The sequence below is a fragment of the Solea senegalensis genome, linkage group LG1 (assembly GCF_019176455.1).
Source record: "Solea senegalensis isolate Sse05_10M linkage group LG1, IFAPA_SoseM_1, whole genome shotgun sequence".
Classification (NCBI taxonomy): domain Eukaryota; kingdom Metazoa; phylum Chordata; class Actinopteri; order Pleuronectiformes; family Soleidae; genus Solea; species Solea senegalensis.
The window spans coordinates 1,573,988-1,592,895 of NC_058021.1; the positions used below are offsets into that span (position 1 = coordinate 1,573,988).

Sequence of the window (18,908 nt, forward strand, 5' to 3'; positions counted from 1 at the left end):
TCATTATTATCAATAATCATAATAATAACGTTATTATTATTACTATTATTATCATAATTATAATATTATTAGTAGTAGTATTTTATTATTGTCATTGTTATTATTATCATTATTGTTAGTAGTAGTAGTAGTAGTAGTATTTTATTATTATCATCATTATTATTATTACCACCATTGCAGTAATAGTACATTTAGATCAACATTTTGATCCACACTCCATACCAGATGGTGGCGGTAATGCACCAAATCGTTGTTTGCCAACCGCCATAAAACCTAAAAAAGAAAAAGAGAAAACGTGTCCGCAGTGGTCACATGACGACGACACGGAAGACAACATCCGTCTGACAGAAGAGCCATGAAGGGTATTCATCCATGATTCCTGCTCGTGCAGTACCCGCATCCAGGGCTCCAGCAGACTCGGTGTCACGTGCATGACACGGTGACACATCAAAGCGACACTGACTGTTGTCATGATAGCAAAGCGACACGGACGGACGGACAGACAGACAGAGGAAGAAGCACCGGATGTGGATGTGAGATCCGCCCAGTGTTTGTGGAAGCTGCGGGATTCAGCGGAAGGTGTTTCAGGAGATGACCGGAAAGCACGCAGGTAAAGTCTGAAAAGGTTCCAGTTACATGGAGAGTGACCACGTGACCGTGGATGTATTATCACAACTCGATAGAGCTCCGCCCCCTCTGCACATAGATGCGCTGTATGAATGTGTGAGTGAATGGGTGATTGGCAAAACTGCAGTGTAGTGTATCACCAAGACTAGAAAAGCGCAATATAATACAGACCATTTACTATTTGTTTTCCCCAGTGAATCAAGTAATCATTTGATCCATGTTTTGGCCAGTATTTGAATTTAACATGTTTCCTTATATCGAGAGAGAGAGAGAAAATCACCTGACATGTTATTTACAAACCTACTGAGTGACGCATGATTTTATTTATGTGATTATTCTGATGTACATTATCTACAACCCTGGTCTCGCCTTATTGTGGAGACGTAGTTTGGTTACTCACTTCCGGTTCTTCCTGACGGAAATTGACCATGGATGTATTATAAGAACTGGATAGAGCACCGCCCCCTCATGTGTGGCATTCAGCCAACGAGGTATTTTTCTGTTGCTGTATAATATTATTTTTGGTTTGGATCCAATTGTATTGCTAGCTACATGTGTGTAGCCTACGTATGTCTGATTTTACTTTATTATTTGTACTAATTGTAATATTTTATGTGTACAGTTTGGAATTTATGTTGGAACATCCTGATGATGAATGTGATTACTTGCAGGCAGTGTTTGGAATAACGGCGTTAGGTAACGGCGTTATTTTTTCAGTAACGGGGTAATCTAACTAATTACTTTTCCCGTCGTTACAGCGCCGTTAACGTTACTGGAAGTAAAATGCGGTGCGCTACTATGCATTGATTGAATAAACTGTGTAATCCCAACGCACCTCTGGCTCACAGCTAGTGAGGAGGCGGGTTAATAATGAGGTAAGCGATTATGATTGACCAAGGCAGAGTAACGTTTCACGCATTCCAGCATACGCGCCACACACACACACACAACAGCTAAACAGAGAATCGATGAAGCAGCAGAGATGGTGAGTCAGGATTCCGATGTAAAGTTGCCATTTTCATTGTTTATGGCGATAAAATCACTTCAAGTTCATTGTGATCAAAGGCAAGAACGTACATGTAATGTGTACATTATGTGAGCAAAAACTCCGTTGTAAGCAATTCTAATTTAATGAAGCATCTCACAATGGCACACACATCTACAAAGTTAGTTGCCAAAAACACAGATTATTGAGAGTTTGATTTATTTAATTAAGAATAAGACTACAGAGCTAAACACACTTTTTTGTTGTTTAAAAGTTTACTTTTGTTGTCTCAGGTTGAGAGTGTTTGATTTAATTTGCTAGAGTTAAATGCACTTTATATGGTGTAACTGTTTACTTTTCTTACAAAGATGATACTTGAAGTGCAGGATAAACATCTTGCTGTCTGTCGACGTGCAATAACTATAGAAAATTATGTACAAACATCTGTCTGTTCTACACATTTCAACTGACTTGTGAAAACTACACAAAAAATCCAAATTCTTTGACATATAGCAACTTTTTTTTTAACAGTAACGCAAATAGTTACTTTCCCTGGTAACGAGTTTCTTTTATTATAGAGTAATTCAGTTACTAACTCAGTTACTTTTGGGAACAAGTAGTGAGTAACTATAACTAATTAAGCACGATGTTTTTGCCCCTGTACACACATAACACATAACGCCTATTTAAGCCTCACTCCAATGGCTGCCTGTGCATTTTAGAGTTCACTTTTAAAATCATTTTATTTGTTTTTAAATCTTTAAATGGTCTTGCCCCGTCGTTAGGGTGACCACCTGTCCCGCTTTACGTTATACTGTACGCAAATTGAGTATCTGTCCCGCTTTTTCATTCGACCCTGCCTAGTTGAAAATAAATACACAGATATGTCCATTAGGCGTACTGTTAACGTATGTCTAATAGTTCAGAGGAGAGCAATAAAAGCGGTAGTCGTACGTCAATCAAACTGTTGACTGGTGCACAAACTCCTCCTCAACATGGTCGACAATCTCAAATTGGAGAGCGCGCTGTTCAGTCAGGTTAAGCAGCTGTGGCCACACTGTCCTTGCTCCAGTTTTAGTGGAAAAATGTATAGAAGAACTGACATCACCTATGCTCGTGGGTGGAACGCGCACACCGTTTTTTTCAGTGGCGTCTGATGCTTCTAACCACGGCAGCACCAAGCTTTTCCCCCTGGCAGTGAGATACTTGACCCCAGAGCTTGGGTTAAAGCAGGAGTGCCCAACCAGTCGATCGCGGTCTACTGGTAGATCTCAGACTGATCCCAAGTTGACCGCGAGGGGTGTTGGAATAAATAAAAAAAAATGTTTTGGGTGTGTTATGCGGCGTTGGCAAAGAAAGGGAACCTGGAGCGGCTTTTTAAAACAGTACACGGGAGCTACAAGAGGGATTTCCCTACAAAAACGCCTTTACGCGCCACAAAAGTCCGGAACTTGAAAACACAGCTTGTCGCACGGCAGTCAATCTTCACCAAGCCGAAGACCCAGGGTAAGGCTGCAACTATTGCTTCCTATCGCGTCAGTCACATCCTTGCTAAGCACAAGAAGCCATTCAAAGACGGCGATATGGTGAAGGAAGCCTTTCTCGAGGCAGCAGATAGTCTTTTTGCCAACTTTAAAAATAAAACAGAGATCGTGAAGGCCATTAAAGAAGTGCAACTCTCCCGACAAGCAGAGACAGACAGAGAGAGAGGGACAGACAGAGACAGAGAGAGAGAGAGGGACAGACAGAGAGAGAGGGAGAGGGACAGGCAGAGACAGACAGAGAGAGAGAGAGAGAGGGACAGGCAGAGAGAGAGAGAGGAGAGACAGGAGAGACAGAGAGAGAGAGAGAGAGAGAGAGACAGACAGAGACAGAGAGAGAGAGGGACAGGCAGAGAGACAGAGAGAGAGAGAGACAGACAGACAGAGACAGAGAGAGAGAGAGAGAGAGAGACAGACAGAGAGAGAGAGAGGGACAGGCAGAGACAGAGAGAGAGAGAGGGACAGCCAGAGACAGAGAAAGAGAGGGACAGGAAGTCCCTGTATATTTTGTATCTACCTGTTTTGTATATGTTTTATTATTCTGTTTGGTTGATATTAAGGTCAGTTGCACACACATTATCCCTCATGCACACCTTACACTACTGACTGCACTGATATTCCCACTATATTTATATAGTAGTATTACATATAGTAATTATATAGTAAATATTTCGTAATTTGACTTTTGTTCAATAAATGACTTCGTTAAGTGGTGTATCTCACATACTTGTCATGCCTTTAGAGTCAGGGTGTGACAGAGGTTAGTTACTGCATGCTGGAAACGATGTGTGTGGGTTTGCAATGTTGACACTGGACAGGTAGATCTCGGGAGGTTGGCTACTTGAAAAGCAGATCATGGGTCAAAAAAGGTTGGGCACCCCTGGGTTAAAGAAGAGCGTTGTTGATTTTTACGAGGATAGCGCAGAGACGTCAGAATCAATTCACCGCCAGATTACTAACGAACTGAAAGAGAATGGCCGAAGACTGGAGATGATCTCTGCTTACACTGCTCATAACGCTAGTGTGAATTATGAAAAGTTCAAATCTGTTTATCAGAAGCTGAAGGCAGACAATGCTGGCGTTATCAAGGCTAATTGTATGGCTCATGTCGTGCATAATTGTGCGAAATATGCTGGAGACATCGAATGTACAACTAACAAGATTTACAGACTCATCATCTGCAAAGCGCACTGAAGAACTGAAATCATTGTTTGAATTTGTGGCTCAAGACTATCATGCTGTACTGAGGCATGTACCTACAAGATGGCTAAGTATATGGCCTGCTGTCTCAAGGCTTCATGTCAGCTGGCCTGCAGTGAAGGCCTACTTTCTGGCCAGCCAGACTCCTTTTTTGGAGTTGAAACCAGTGCACGTCTCCTACAGTTTCCAGACTGTGAAGCAATAGCAATCAAGCAGGACTTCTCTAATTTCTACAGTACTTCACTCAACTACCTTGACAAATGGTATGACTTCTCAGACAGCAACTTTCACAAGCATGTGACTGATTGTTAGGACTTAAGAGTGAATTCACATCCTCCCATCTCTGTGATGTGGTGAAGATCCTCCAGGTGAGAGATAAGCAGGAGGGAGGTTGTAAAGAGAACAGTGGTCAACTTTGCTCCAAGGTACAAACAAATCAAATTTAACTGTACTTGGATCCTTTCTCTTTAGCATCCCTGTGACAAATGCACATGTGGAAAGAGTGTTTTCACTGATGACTGCAGCATGGACTGACCAACGAAACCGGTGCTCTGTGGATTTTATCAAGAGTGAGATTCAAGTCAAGAGCAACTTTGGATGTAGCTGCACAGAGTTCTACAGCTATGCATTGAAAGAGAAAACTCTCCTGGATGCAGTACGGTCAGACAAAAAGTATAAATTCAAGAAGAACAACAATTAAGGTCAAATGAACATTCGTAAATGTGTACAATTTCAAATATACATTTGTGCTTCTCTTGCTACAGTAGATTGGTTTTTATTTGGTTGGTTTGCTGCTACCCATGAGTTTCAGAAAAGTGCTATCCATGGTGCTGGGGAATGCTATTGGCCTGCTACAATCTGGATTGTGTTGACACTGAGGCGAAATATGTGTCTGCTTGATTTTTTTTATCCCAGAGAGCCATTCTCTCTTTTATTTTAAGGTGAATTTGATTCACTGAGAGCATTCTTTTAGTTGCATAATGCCTGGTCCTTTGGACAGTTTTGGGACTAATTTGATAGTCCCAATACGAGGTGTTTTGTCTTTTATAGGCCTATGCCATAAGCTGTAGAAACTTTGGGATATATTTTGGGTCAGGTAGTGTCTTAATCTTTTGTTCGGAGGGTTTAAAAAATGTTTCTTGGTAAATTAGATAGACAATATATCTTAAGTTTAAAGTTATTTCGCCTGTCCCTCATTGTCCCACTTTACCATGCTACTTGTCCCACATTTTGTCTGACTGGAGGTGGTCACCCTACCCGCCGTACCTCTCTGAGCTGCTTCATCCTTACGCTCCTGCCCGGTGTCTGAGGTCAGCTGATCAGCTGCTGAACAGATGTTCAGAGGGGACAGAGCTTTTTCGGTTGCTGTGCTGAGACTGTGGAACAGTCTTCCACAGCATGTTAGACACGCCCCTTCACTGTCCACTTTTAAAACACATTTTTACTCCTTGGCTTTCAACCCAGTATGAGACGTTGGTTTTTATCGATTTATAGTTTTATTGTATGACTTTTTCATTTGTGTTTTTATTAATACTGTCTACAGTATTTTATTTTTTTTATTGTTTTTTGTCTAGGCCTATGATTTGTCATATTTATGTTATTTATCTCTGTCGTACAGCACTTTGTTTCAGCCGTTGTTGTTTTTTAAAGTGCTTTATAAATAAAGTTGGATTGGATTGGACTGTATTAATAGTCTTCATCTCCACCATGTTTTTTTTGCAGAGATGAGCTTTGGCATGCTGGAGGAAACCTTTTATCACTGCTGCCAGCTCCTGGTGCAGCAGTCACAGCAGCTGAGAGACAGCTGGAGCTGGGTGCCCCTCCAGGTGAGGACATATTTGATGCAGACAGAGCCCGCTGCATGCTGAATGTTGTTAACGGGAGTTTCTGATCTGAGTTCAGGGTTCACAGGAGGGCTACTTAAAGAAGACTCAGGTCCGATCAGTTGTTATTAAGTTGAGTCCAGTATGGGACCAAGCAGCTTCCAGTTCAGACCCTGGGTCACATGGTTCCGGTCACTCCCAGTTTTATCCACAGAAAAAGGTAAAGAACTGAGCGTTTGATTCTATAATGTTCATTTACATACATTGCAATTAGACACTTACCTTTCTAAAGGGATAAATATGTAGCATGTTTTGCTAAACCTTCCATCTGCTGCAGTTGTGGAATCGTCGGAAACATGAGACCATGTATTTGTGTGTGTAATGTGCAGACATCCCTTCTCATTCAGTGTTTTCTCTGTGTTTTCATGAATAAATGGTCTTCACCAGCCTGGAGAAGAGAGACAGCCTGTGTGCAGCTTCATATCCCAATATATTGCGTATCAGAATATAGCCTAAAAATATCTAGATATTATTGATAAGCCCTGTTGCTCTGCCTTAGTATCAGCACCATGATTTGATCCAGATGATGGCGTCAAACCAAGTGACCTCTGCTGTCCCTTTCCTCGCAGTCTGCTCATGTTGCCCCATGTGATGCTGACAGCGTCTCAAGTGAAATGAATGATGATGATGATGATGATGATGATGGGATCTGCACAGTGTCTGAAGACAGCATCCAAGTGCTTCAGTACGAGTATCACATCCTGTACTCCTGCAGCTACAGGAACCCTGTGCTCTATTTTAGAGTTTTCACGCTGGGTGAGTCTCACATAACCCTGACCCTAAAACCAAGTCTTAACATTAGACATGTGAACATATACACACACAGGCCCGACTACGAACACTACTTCAACTGTGTCTTTGGAGTTTATGTTGTAAAAGTACCTTGTTTGATCATTTGCTGATGCTTTTTCCTCACCTGTCACAGAGGGGAGGAGCCTATCATTAGAGGACGTGTGGCGCTCTGTTCATCCAAACTTCAGACTCCAACTACAAAACAGTCCTCTCAATACAATCAGTCAGCAGGTGAAACATGGAAAGATCTTGTCGTACAGTATTATCTATAATACATTTTATCCTGTTGATGTTCTGTTCCCCACTGATCTCTGGTGTGTGTGTGTGTGTGTGTGTGTGTGTGTGTGTGTGTGTCAGGAGCATCCTCTGCTGGGTCAGCCTTTCTTCATGCTCCACCCCTGTAGGACAGAGGAGTTCATGAGGCCTGTGGTGCAGGCAGCTCATGAGCAGCACAGGTACACTCATTCCTGCGTTGACAAACTTACATTACAAAGTTACCCTGTTGAAAATGTAACAGTAGTGTAACTATTTCAATGACTTTCTCAAAGTAATATAACTCATTACATTTTGATTCATTTAAAAGTGGATTAAAACCATAGATCGTTATTTTGGAATGAACCACATATTTGTACTTTACACAAATAACGAAACATGATGAAATGTAGATAAATAATCAAATGTGTTTGTTGCATTATATGTGTACAACTGATGACAAATTAGCACAATTTAGACAACAGCGCTTCATATGACAACCCAGATAAGTGATTATTGTTATTAATGTTCTATACTTTAAATATATTATAAAGATGAAACCGTTCAAAAGTGAGTCTAACTTGAGGTCATATTTGTAAAAACGATCTCATGTTTGAGACTAATGGTTAGGCTACTGACTTCATTGTACACTGTTGTCACATCAGAAATTATATGAAACTAAAGCTTTGTCTTCATCAATGAACCTGCGAGGCATGAAAACACTTCCCCATGTTATTGTCTGTGAGTGCTTGCAGTTACAGCTTTAGGCCAGTAGGCGACGTAGCTTTTGATAAATCCTCAGGTTCCACGTTGACGCCTTCACTGCCGACAAACACTCTTCACATTGTACTCTTCCGTCTGTGTGAAGTGTTTTTTTATTTCTAACCCAGGAACATCTGCGTCTCTGATATTGTTGCTGCTGACTGTGGTACTGAGTCAGAGAGCGGCAGAATGTCACATGACCAGAGAGAGCCAATCACAAGTGTCGGCTTCAGAAGGAGGAAGTTGATGCGAAAAAAAAACTTCAATAAATCTGAGCTTTTGTGGCGATTTTTAAAAATGTAATTAAAATTGTAATCATGGAAATTTCCAAAAACAAAACTGTAATTTAATGACACATTTTCTCCCTGTAATGTAACGGATTACAATTACGTACATTTTATAATAAATTACGTAACGTCATTACATGTAATTCGTTACTCCCCAACACTGATTACGAGTGAGTGGTGGCAGTCGGATCAGGTCAAGCTGAAATGTCAGATATTTCTCTCATTGAAATCCCGATGATTCTTAACCTCTGCCGGTACCAGGGGGCAACAGACGCGTCGCAAAGCCATGTCTAACTTTAATAAACACAGACATGCTGCATACTCACAACTCACAGCTAAAAGCTCATAAAAACCTTTCTTATGTTCACCAAACACCAGTCGATCAAACACAACCAGGTTGTGTTCAAAAGAATCGCAGTCCAACATGTCTGACCAGCTCAGTCACTGTTTTTGGTAGAAAGGATGTTATGACATGGCAAATCATTTAGCAGTCGGTGCAGAAGAGTCAAAGAAAACCAACAGACCCAACAACACAAGACGCATGCTCCTGAGCAGCGTAGTGGAATAATGAAGAAACTGAAGAAGAATTGAAGAACAGCATGCTTTGTTTTAAACACTGGTTGGAGAGGGGGAAACATTTAAAGAAGTGCAGAAAGTGATGCTGCTCGGCCAAAATCATCTCCAATGCTTTAAAATGGAAAGAAAACCAGACACACGTGCAGAGGAATCGTGGGATGACGTCAAATCGTCCTGGGCTGGAACACCTGTTCACAGATGTGAAGCATTTCTCTGAAACAACTAAATATGAGTTAAGTGATTCACGGGTGATGCAAAGTAGTTAAACATTTGATACATGTTTCTTCATGTCTTGATGTAGAATATCATTTTTTAGTCATCTCACGCTTGGATTACTGCAACTCCCTCCTGGCTGGTCTTCCTGCATGCGCCATACGACCTCTGCAACTCATCCAGAATGCAGCAGCTCGACTGGTCTTCAACTTACCAAATTCTCCCACACTACACCGCTCCTCCGCTCCCTTCACTGGCTTCCTGTAGCTGCTCGCATCCGCTTCAAGACTCTAGTGCTTGCGTTCCATGCTACAAACGGATCCTGTCCAGCCTACATCCAGGACATGATCAAAACCTACACCCCAGCCCGCCCACTCCACTCTGCATCGACAAACCGGCTCGCTGCCCCCTCACTGAGAGGATCGCAGAGACACTCGCAGAACTCGAGACTGTTCACTGTCCTCGCTCCCAAATGGTGGAACGATCTCCCCATCGACATCCGGACAGCTGAAAGCCTCCACATCTTCCACTGTCGACTAAAAACACATTTCTTCCGACTCTACCTCGAATAAGACGACAAGAAAAACACTTATGACTAGCACTTCATAGTTTGTTCTACTTGAAGCTCTTACTTACTTCTAGCTCTTATTTGTACCCAAATGTTTAAATGCACTTTTGTAAGTCGCTTTGGATAAAAGCGTCTGCTAAATGACATGTAATGTAATGTAATGTAGTTCCATTTTCAATTTTAATTGAATTAAATCCATAGTGACATGTAAATAAAATAATTGTGTTGTGTTGTGTGACAAAACAACAAGACTTGGCATGAAATACAAACAATCCTGTTCTATGCCATTTTGAAAAAAGATTCCAGGAAATGAGGCGTTCTTTCAAGAAATGTTTCCATCCACACGGAATATGTACACAGCCTGAGCAAAAATAAAGGCTCACACTCTAATATTTGGTTGGACCGCGTTTGGCTTTGATTACGGCATTGTTTCAATAAACCTCTGCACTGTCACAAGATTTATTCCTGCAGTATGTATACTGTATCTATGCTGTATTTTTACTGTATTTATACTGTATATATTGTATTTATACAGTATATACAGACCTCTGATAACTCATGAGAACCCAGAGTTTGACTCAAACTTACTTGATAACAGGCAGATTTCATCAGTGGTACACACAGTTTCATTCATTAATTTCAAAAATCTGGCGACCCTGAAACATTATCCAATGACCCCTGACCCCCAGGTCAAGGGTCACTGCCGTAGAGGACGTCACTCACCTGTGCTGTTTGATTTTGCCACGCTGCTCCTGCAGGTCAACGACCACAGTGCTCAGCATGTGTCTAGACTCTATCCAGGACCACATCCCGAAGTGACCACACAGTCTGTGGTTGTTTGCCCATGACTGCCTCATACTCATGTTTGTGTTTGTGTTTGTGTGTCTGTAGGCCGGTGAACTATGTGCTGACCTGGCTCAGTGTGGTGGGTCCTCTGCTGGGTCTTGACGTCCCTCTGAAGTACCACACACAGCTCCAGTCTGCAGCTGGACCCAGCAGCACCGAGCCAGACTGAGGCTGCAGCTGCTCTGTCTGTGTGCCTCAGCTTCACAGACGAGTCTCCACGCGGATTCTCGACGATCAACTACAACTGCAAAAGTGTCCAGAATAGGGGTCACCAACCTTTGACCTCTGAGACGGCGCGCTACCTGAGCGGTCGAGAGTAGTACGGTTAAGCTTCAGCGCTTACTCCTTAAGGTTATCATGCACAGTTTTTGTTTTTGAGATCAGCAGTTTATCTCACTTTTTTTTAAATTCGTACAGTTTTGTCTTTTTGAAGTGGACATGTTATTTGAAAATCAGACTCCTCTGTCTGTCGTACTTTCCCCCTCAGCTGTGCGTGACGCTGCATGCGGCAGTGTGGTTTTCCAGGTGTGCTTGTGTTTTCTGCACTTCTTTGTCCATGTGTTGTTCTTTTTTTGCACATCTTCATGGCTCACTGAACTTTTCATTTGCATTTGAACTTTCTTTCTCAGGCTCCTCTCATGTAACTGCATAGCCGCGTATCACCACTAGGACACGCCAAAGCACCATTCTCATGCCTGATACCATTATTTTAAAAGATTCACTTATCATGAAAATAAAAATACACGACAACCTTTTCAGGCACTTCTCTTTTTGCGTGTGTTCATTTTGCTCGTCTCTCCTTTAAACATGCAAACTTCTCTGTCACTCTTCTGTTCACAGTGCATTGTCCATGTGTGTCCTTGTCTGCTCTTTCAGAGAGGAGGTTAGAGAAGATTGAGGAAAGTTTTTTGGGGGTTAGAGAAGGAGGATTGAATTTTAGTCTGATAGATTGATTGGCAGCGGAGGTGGAAAGAAGAGACTGACAGGAAAGAATGTCGTCAGGATGTTTTCATTTCCTCTATTTCCTGTCTGCCGCCCGTGTCGTGGCTCTCAACGACTTCGACGTCAGTCAGAGAAGTCATCCAACTGGATGTTGAAGTCGCCATAAGGAACAAGTGGAGGCCCTGTGAATTAACCAGAAACTGCTCCACCTCAAGGTAACTCCACTTTCATACTCTCTCCCACTCTCCCAGTCTGATGATCTCATCTCATCAGATATTGCATTTGTCCGTCGTAACATTCGCTCTCTCTCTCCCTCCTCTCTCTCCTCAACTCTTCAATCAGCACTTCCTTCAGCTGACTCCTTCTCCCTCATGCATTCCAACTCTGCCACAGACACCTTCCTCTCTACTCTGTCCTCCTCTCTTAACATCGGAACAACCTTCTCGATCCTCTTCAGTCTGGTTTTAAAGCAGGTCACTCGACCGAAACTGCACTTCTTGCTGTCACTGAGCAACTCCACACTGCCAGGGCTGTCTCTCTCTCCTCTGTGCTCATCCTCTTGGACCTTTCTGCAGCGTTTGACACAGTCAACCACCAGATCCTGACTTCCTCCCTTCAAGAACTAGGTGTCTCAGGCTCTGCACTTACCCTACTCTCGTCCTATCTTCAAAACCGAACATACAGAGTAACCTGGAGAGGATCCGTGTCGGAACCCTGTCCTCTAGCTACTGGGGTCCCTCAGGGTTCTGTCTTGGGCCCTCTCCTCTTCTCTCTATACACCAACTCTCTTGGTTCGGTTATTTGCTCTCATGGTTTTTCCTATCACAGCTACGCCGATGACACCCAACTCATTCTCTCTTTTCCCAGCTCCGACACACAGATAGCAGAACGGATCTCCGCTTGTCTGACCGACATCTCTCAGTGGATGTCTGACCATCACCTGAAACTCAATCTCGACAAGACTGAGTTTCTTTTTCTCTCAGGAAAGGGCTCTCCCACCACAGACCTAACCATCACCCTTGACAACTCTGTGGTAACTCCTTCTCATACCGCAAGAACCTGGGTGATGACCATCTCTCCCTCACTGCCAACATTGCTGCAACAGCTCGATCTTGCAGATACATGTTGCACAACATCAGAAGGATATGGCCTCTTCTAACCCAGAAGGCGGCACAGGTTCTGGTCCAGGCTCTTGTCATCTCACACTTGGATTACTTCAACTCCCTCCTGGCTGGTCTCCCTGCGTGTGCCATACGACCTCTGCAACTCATCCAGAATGCAGCAGCTCGACTGGTCTTCAACTTACCAAATTCTCCCACACTACACCGCTCCTCCGCTCCCTTCACTGGCTTCCTGTAGCTGCTCGCATCCGCTTCAAGACTCTAGTGCTTGCGTTCCAGGCTACAAACGGATCCTGTCCAGCCTATATCCAGGACATGATCAAAACCTACACCCCAGCCCGCCCACTCCGCTCTGCATCGGCAAACCAGCTCGCTGCCCCCTCACAGAGGATCGCAGAGGCACTCGCAGAACTCGACTGTTCACTGTCCTCGCTCCTAAATGGTGGAACGAGCTCCCCATCGACATCCGGACAGTGGAAAGCCTCCACATCTTCCGCCGCCAAAAAACACATCTTATACTTATACTAAAACTTGCTTATACATCGCACTTATGACTAGCACTTCATAGTTTGCTTTACTTGAAGCTCTTACTTACTTATAGCTCTTATTTGTACCCAAATTTTTAAATGCACTTATTGTAAGTCACTTTGGATAAAAGCGTCTGCTAAATGACATGTAATGTAATGAATGTGAGGTTTGTAATATCGACGAGAAGAAACATGAACAGGAATGGGAAAAGTGCTCATGTTTGAAAAGATGGAAATAATTGCAGAACTATACTTTTCCTCATTTGTCCATTCTTAGACTCCTGTGTTTTTGTCTTCCTGAGTCTTTGTCTAGAGAGGCTGCAGCTTCAACCAGATTGCTGCTTTTTAAAACACCAGTAGAACTGCAACTAACAATTATTTTCATAATCGATGAATTTGTCGATAATTTTCTCGATTAATCGGTGAATCGTTTGCTCCACAAAATATCAGAAAATCTTAAAAAATGTTGATTTCTTTGTTATCCAGAGAAAAGAAATGAAGAAAATACTCACATTTATAAAGCTTAAACAATCGGAAATCTTGTTTTAATCATGAAAAAAGCTTTGAATCAATTAATCAATTATCAAAATAGTTGTCAATTCATTTAGTAATCGATTAATAATCGATTAATTGTTTCAGCTCCACACCAGCTGGTTGGTTACAGCTGTGTTTGGCCACACCCTGTAATCAATGAAATGTCACACCTGGTGGTGGAGATGGCTTAATAGAAACTCAGTCAAACAGCAACAATAACAACTTTAACCTTAACTTAGCAGACAGGGTAACCTTAGATAGCAACAACAAACTTTCACCTTAACTAAACGGACAAATCAAAAGTGAAGAAACCCAGAAAGATACAATAGCAGCCAATAAGAAAGCTTTAGCTTAGTTCTGTAGGAGACCTAGGATGTTTTATTATTATACATTTATTTCACTTATTTATGTTTTCACAATCTATTTTTTCCTTGTCTTTTCATTCACACACTCATGTGACACAAACACTGCTGCACATCAGTCAGCGGTCGTTTTAAATGTCTCTGTTTTGGAGGCTCTACAACAGAGGATGATGTGGATAGCAGGAGTATCTGGGGGAGTACGCAGCATGAATGTAGTCCCAGTGTAAGCTCATGAAATTGAACTATTGCTGCATCTGACATGAAACCATTATAGTTCCTTTCTGCCTGACTTGACGCGTGTATTCCATGACCTCAGTGGTGGCTCCAGAGCTCCAGTTTCATATAGTTTACGCTCTGATGCTAACAGCCACCAGTTCTCTGTGCAGTCTATAAGCTGTGACATGTCATGCAGGAAACATGTGGAGAGACTTTGACCCAGCTGAGAACATCTTGCTGCCAACAGCATATCTGACTCTGCGGGGCGCTGACAGGTGATGGAAAAAGACCTTTAATTGACATAGAACAACACAGATGGAACGTAGATCCCATCTCAGCACTCTCCCTCTTTACCCTACCACACCTGTCCATCTTTCATTTGGTTTTTTTATGCTGTTTTTAAATATATACTGTATATGTATACATTCTTACTTGTATGTACTGTGTATGTACGCTGTCTAAGTTGGCGCATCTTCATGTTTGAAAGATTGTTAGAAGTATAGGCAACTTTTAGGCAGTAACTCAAACTAACAATCAGGCCCAATAATAACAACTATTCATTAATACAGCATACTCAATACAATGTAAAAATAATGACATAAACATGAAAGAGCTGCTTAAAATACACAAAGTGCAATCAGCAAACCTTCAGCCCACTGCTATGAACCCAAATCTGTGACCTCAACTCTTTCTGCTCCTTCAAGTCTTTTTATTTTTATTACCTTTATTTTTATGATTACGTGACACTTTGTCCTGTATGTAAGCGTCCCAATTATCATTTATTATAATGAAGATGAAGCCTGACCATTACTGCGGGAATCATGTGTGGATTCGGGGTTAGTTGGTTATTAAATGCACACAAACAGACTGAACTACATGTGTGCATCCTTGATTCTTTCCACCCCCCACTGTGTGTTGAGCAAAGACCTTGGAACGAATGAACAAACGCACTGGCTCACAAGGTTGTACCACACTCCTGACAAAAAAAACACTGAACCCCAAATTCCCTGTGATGGATGTGATTAATTAATTAAAGCACTTCACAAATGCAGTCATGTTTTTTTGATGATTGTAATAATACAAAAATGTGCACTTTATGAAATTAAATAATGATAATAATAGCAATAAGACCATATGCAATTATTATTGTTATTATTATATTATTGTTATTATTATATTATTATTATTATTACTATTAATATAATATACATAATAATAGCAATAAGACCATATGCAATTATTATTGTTATTTTATTATTATTATTATTACTATTAATATAATATACATAATAATAACAATAGCAATAAGACCATATGCAAAACTATCATTATTATTATTGTTCTTAATAAAATAGTAAGGCTATCAATATATATTTTGTACAATGTTATCGTCTTGTATTTATTGTTATGTATTGTGTATTGGGAAACATGCGTTAACATGACAGTGGTTAGGTTTTAGTCGTTAGCTGTGTCTTAAAGTTTAAGGTTAAAGCAAAATTATTTGCACCATATTTCTCAAATGTGACAATCAACATTCACATTGACAGCAAAATTGCGACTTGATTTTCCCCAAGAAACTTCCTGAAGAATCAACAGCTAACCAATCAGAGCGAGTGTTGTTGGCGATGCACAGCACAGTGTCTGTGTCTGTGTGTCAGCTCTGGTCGGAGACAGACATAATACTCATGGTTTATGTGTTTCTTCGCTTCGTCGCGTTTCATGTGCATGGGAAGGCCTTAAACACTATGCTTTTCAAAACTGTAGCTCCTTTTAATATTTATTTCTATGCCTCAAGCTCTTAAGGCAGGGGAAACGTGGTTCTCAGCGTCACATGTAAACTAGTAAATCAAGCTGCACATGGATGCACCAGGACCAATGGATTATTTAGGCAGAAGGAAATACTGTTGTGTTTTTATCTTTCCTTTTTGTCTGTCATACCTTCTTTATCTCTTTTTATGTTGTGTTCTCACACAGAGACAATAGTTATAGCGGTTATCGTGGAAAGAGGAGTAAAAGCATTGAGCACCTGCGTGACTGAAAGCAAATTGATAACCGTGACAGGATACAGTCCTTTGGCTTTATGCAGCACATTACATCTGCACACACACACACACACACACACACACACACAGTGAGTAACCGAGGCAATCCAGCTGAGTGTGTCTGTCAGCAGGCTGAACAGCCCAACGTCTTCATTCACTGCGTGTCATAATAATGTGACACACCTCCTCAGTGAGGTCTGTGTGTGTATGTGTTGTATTAGTGACCTCTTTAGGACATGGGGTAAACTCTGACCTTGATAGGCCCAGCAGTCCTCATGGAGACCAAAACCTGTACATTTTATTACATACATGCATATTGTGTTTCTTCTTTACCTTCACTGGAGACCAGATAGAGTAGGCATGATAGCACAGTGGTAATCACTGCCACAATGCTTTTGTTTTAGTCTTATTTAAGGTTCAATTATCTCTTCCACTTTCATATCAACAAATGAAACTAAACGGTTTGGATTTATTTGGTTACATTTGCATTTGATGGGATTCTGATTACAGTGCAGCTGAATTTTCTGAGGTTTGTGCAGGTTTTAGCAATACAATAGTCCTGGATGGTTATGCATGTGCTTTAAATTCCTTTACATTTCTAAAGGCCATGTCAGTGATATAGTAACAGACTTCTGTAACGGTGGATGACTTAAGATGGACAGACTTTATAAAGGTGTTCAAAAATGTAAATGAATATAGACGATGAAAGACATCACAAACTTCACCAGCTGCTGCTTATTAGTATAATCCAGAATGGAATTTAAAATAATTTTCCATGATCACTGCATTTTTCAAGACCTTCCTGACTGCATTATCCCAACAGATCATTTTGCTCTCAAAGTGCAGGCTTGTTCTGATGAAGATGATGATGATGATGACACATGTTATTAATGTTACTGATTCAGTTACACATGGCTCTGAGTGTGAGTGGTGGTGAGTACTCTCCCAGGTGCCCGACTCCTGCTTGCTACTCGGCCGTGTTGGGGCTGGCGGTCTTGGTGGGGCCGGCCCTGGTGGCCTGGGGACATTGCTGGACATGGGGGATCTAGTCCCCTTCGCTCGGTCTGGGGGGTGTCCCATCAGGACACACCTCCCTGGAGGTGCGGTGGTGGGTAGTGGACTGCTTACCCGGCGGGGTCAACGGTGGGCGTTGGCATTCCTGGATGTTTGCTGGGGCACCGCAGAGTCGGAAGTGGCGAGTCCTTGGACCTCTGGCCCCACCTCTGCTTGGGGAATCTGCCCTGGACTGGCTCGGGGGTCTGCCCATCTGCTGTCCCCACCCCTGGCTTGGGTCTCCGCCTGTCCATCCTTGGGATGGGGGGCGTGCGGTTGGTCTCTGGTGGGCGGTGACGGTGGCTGTGGCGGGCTCTGGCCTGCCTCCTCAGTGGGCGGTCTGGGGGGACTCCGCCCCGGGACACTAGCGCACTCTGGGTACAGGGGACCTGAGCCTCTGTGAGCCGCCTGGGTGTGGGGTGACTCGGCCTCTGTCTGTGGTCTTATCGTTGTCTGCTGCCTCGTGCTGACCCTGGGTGGGGGGAGCTTCTGCCTCACACTCCTCTGGTCTCGACTGGTCTCCTGCAGGGTGGATGCGTAGTTATCCCTGGAAGTGACGGCTGCAAATCTCTCCTGGCCTGTGCGACTGCTGGGCGCTCTAGACACCTCTAATGACAATCCCTGCACATATACACTGAACTGGACTGAATGACTCTGGTTTCTGGATCTACACTCGCCAGTGTGCCATGTCTCCTCCATGTGGTAACATCCCTATTTCCATGATTCACCGATGCTCTTGCTTCTTGTATTTTTGTTCCTTTGACATGTTTTTCTGCCTGCAGACCGGCTAGCCTCTGCCTCCTTGTGTTTTTTTGCTTTGGCTTGGTTTTGTTTCTTTTTGTATATAAATTGGTTCCTCCTCTTTTTCAATTTTACACAATTTGGATTTTCAGTCCGCTTATCCTCTATCACACCTAAAACAGCAAATCTAATAACCAATTCAGACTTTTGCACATGTATAATAATGTATAATAACATTAAATGCACTTATATGTTATACAAACATACAGTATGTGTGTGTGTGTGTGTGTGCATAGAGAGGATTATGCGTAGCTTTGAGACAAAATGTCAAACATAATTTCCTAACATGAACACAAACACGGGGCTTAATTTTCCTGCTTCATTCCACCATGCCAGTTTCATTTTCATTTCATGTCTATTTTAAAACCAGTGTGACAGGGAACTCCTCTGGTGGGCAGGGCCCCAAAGGCACCAATTGGAGGTGTCATGTGGAATCATTTCATTACACTGGATGATAGAATTAACCTTGACATTCAGTAGCAGGGCTGTAATTTAGTATTCACAGCATTAAAGAAGATTGCCTGTCAGGTTTGATCCAGTGCCAGGTTTTCACAACAGCCAATGAAGGGTCTCCACGTATAATTACTTGGCTGTGTTTCAAAAAATAAAATAAATAACTACATTTAAACGATGTCCGTGGTTTAAAGTAGGCACTGCTCGTGCATTTCGAGTGCGTCTGGTTCTCAGGCTTGTTTGTACAAAAAAATGATGAATATCATTTGTTGAATTTCCACTAAAATACTATGTTAATGTGATCATGTCTAAGTGCTATAGGCTG

At 42.3% G+C, this 18,908-nt stretch overlaps 1 protein-coding gene across 1 annotated transcript; it reads left to right on the top strand.

The window, feature by feature from the left end:
• Positions 1–290: 290 nt before the first annotated feature.
• atg10 (ATG10 autophagy related 10 homolog (S. cerevisiae)) lies at positions 291–11,284 on the top strand. Its single transcript, XM_044022536.1, has 7 exons — positions 291–610; positions 6,076–6,179; positions 6,256–6,396; positions 6,806–6,992; positions 7,162–7,259; positions 7,386–7,483; positions 10,578–11,284. The coding sequence occupies exons 1-7, from the start codon at positions 592–594 to the stop codon at positions 10,699–10,701; spliced, it is 771 nt and encodes a 256-aa protein (XP_043878471.1). The 5' UTR covers positions 291–591; the 3' UTR covers positions 10,702–11,284.
• The last annotated feature ends 7,624 nt before the right edge of the window (positions 11,285–18,908 follow it).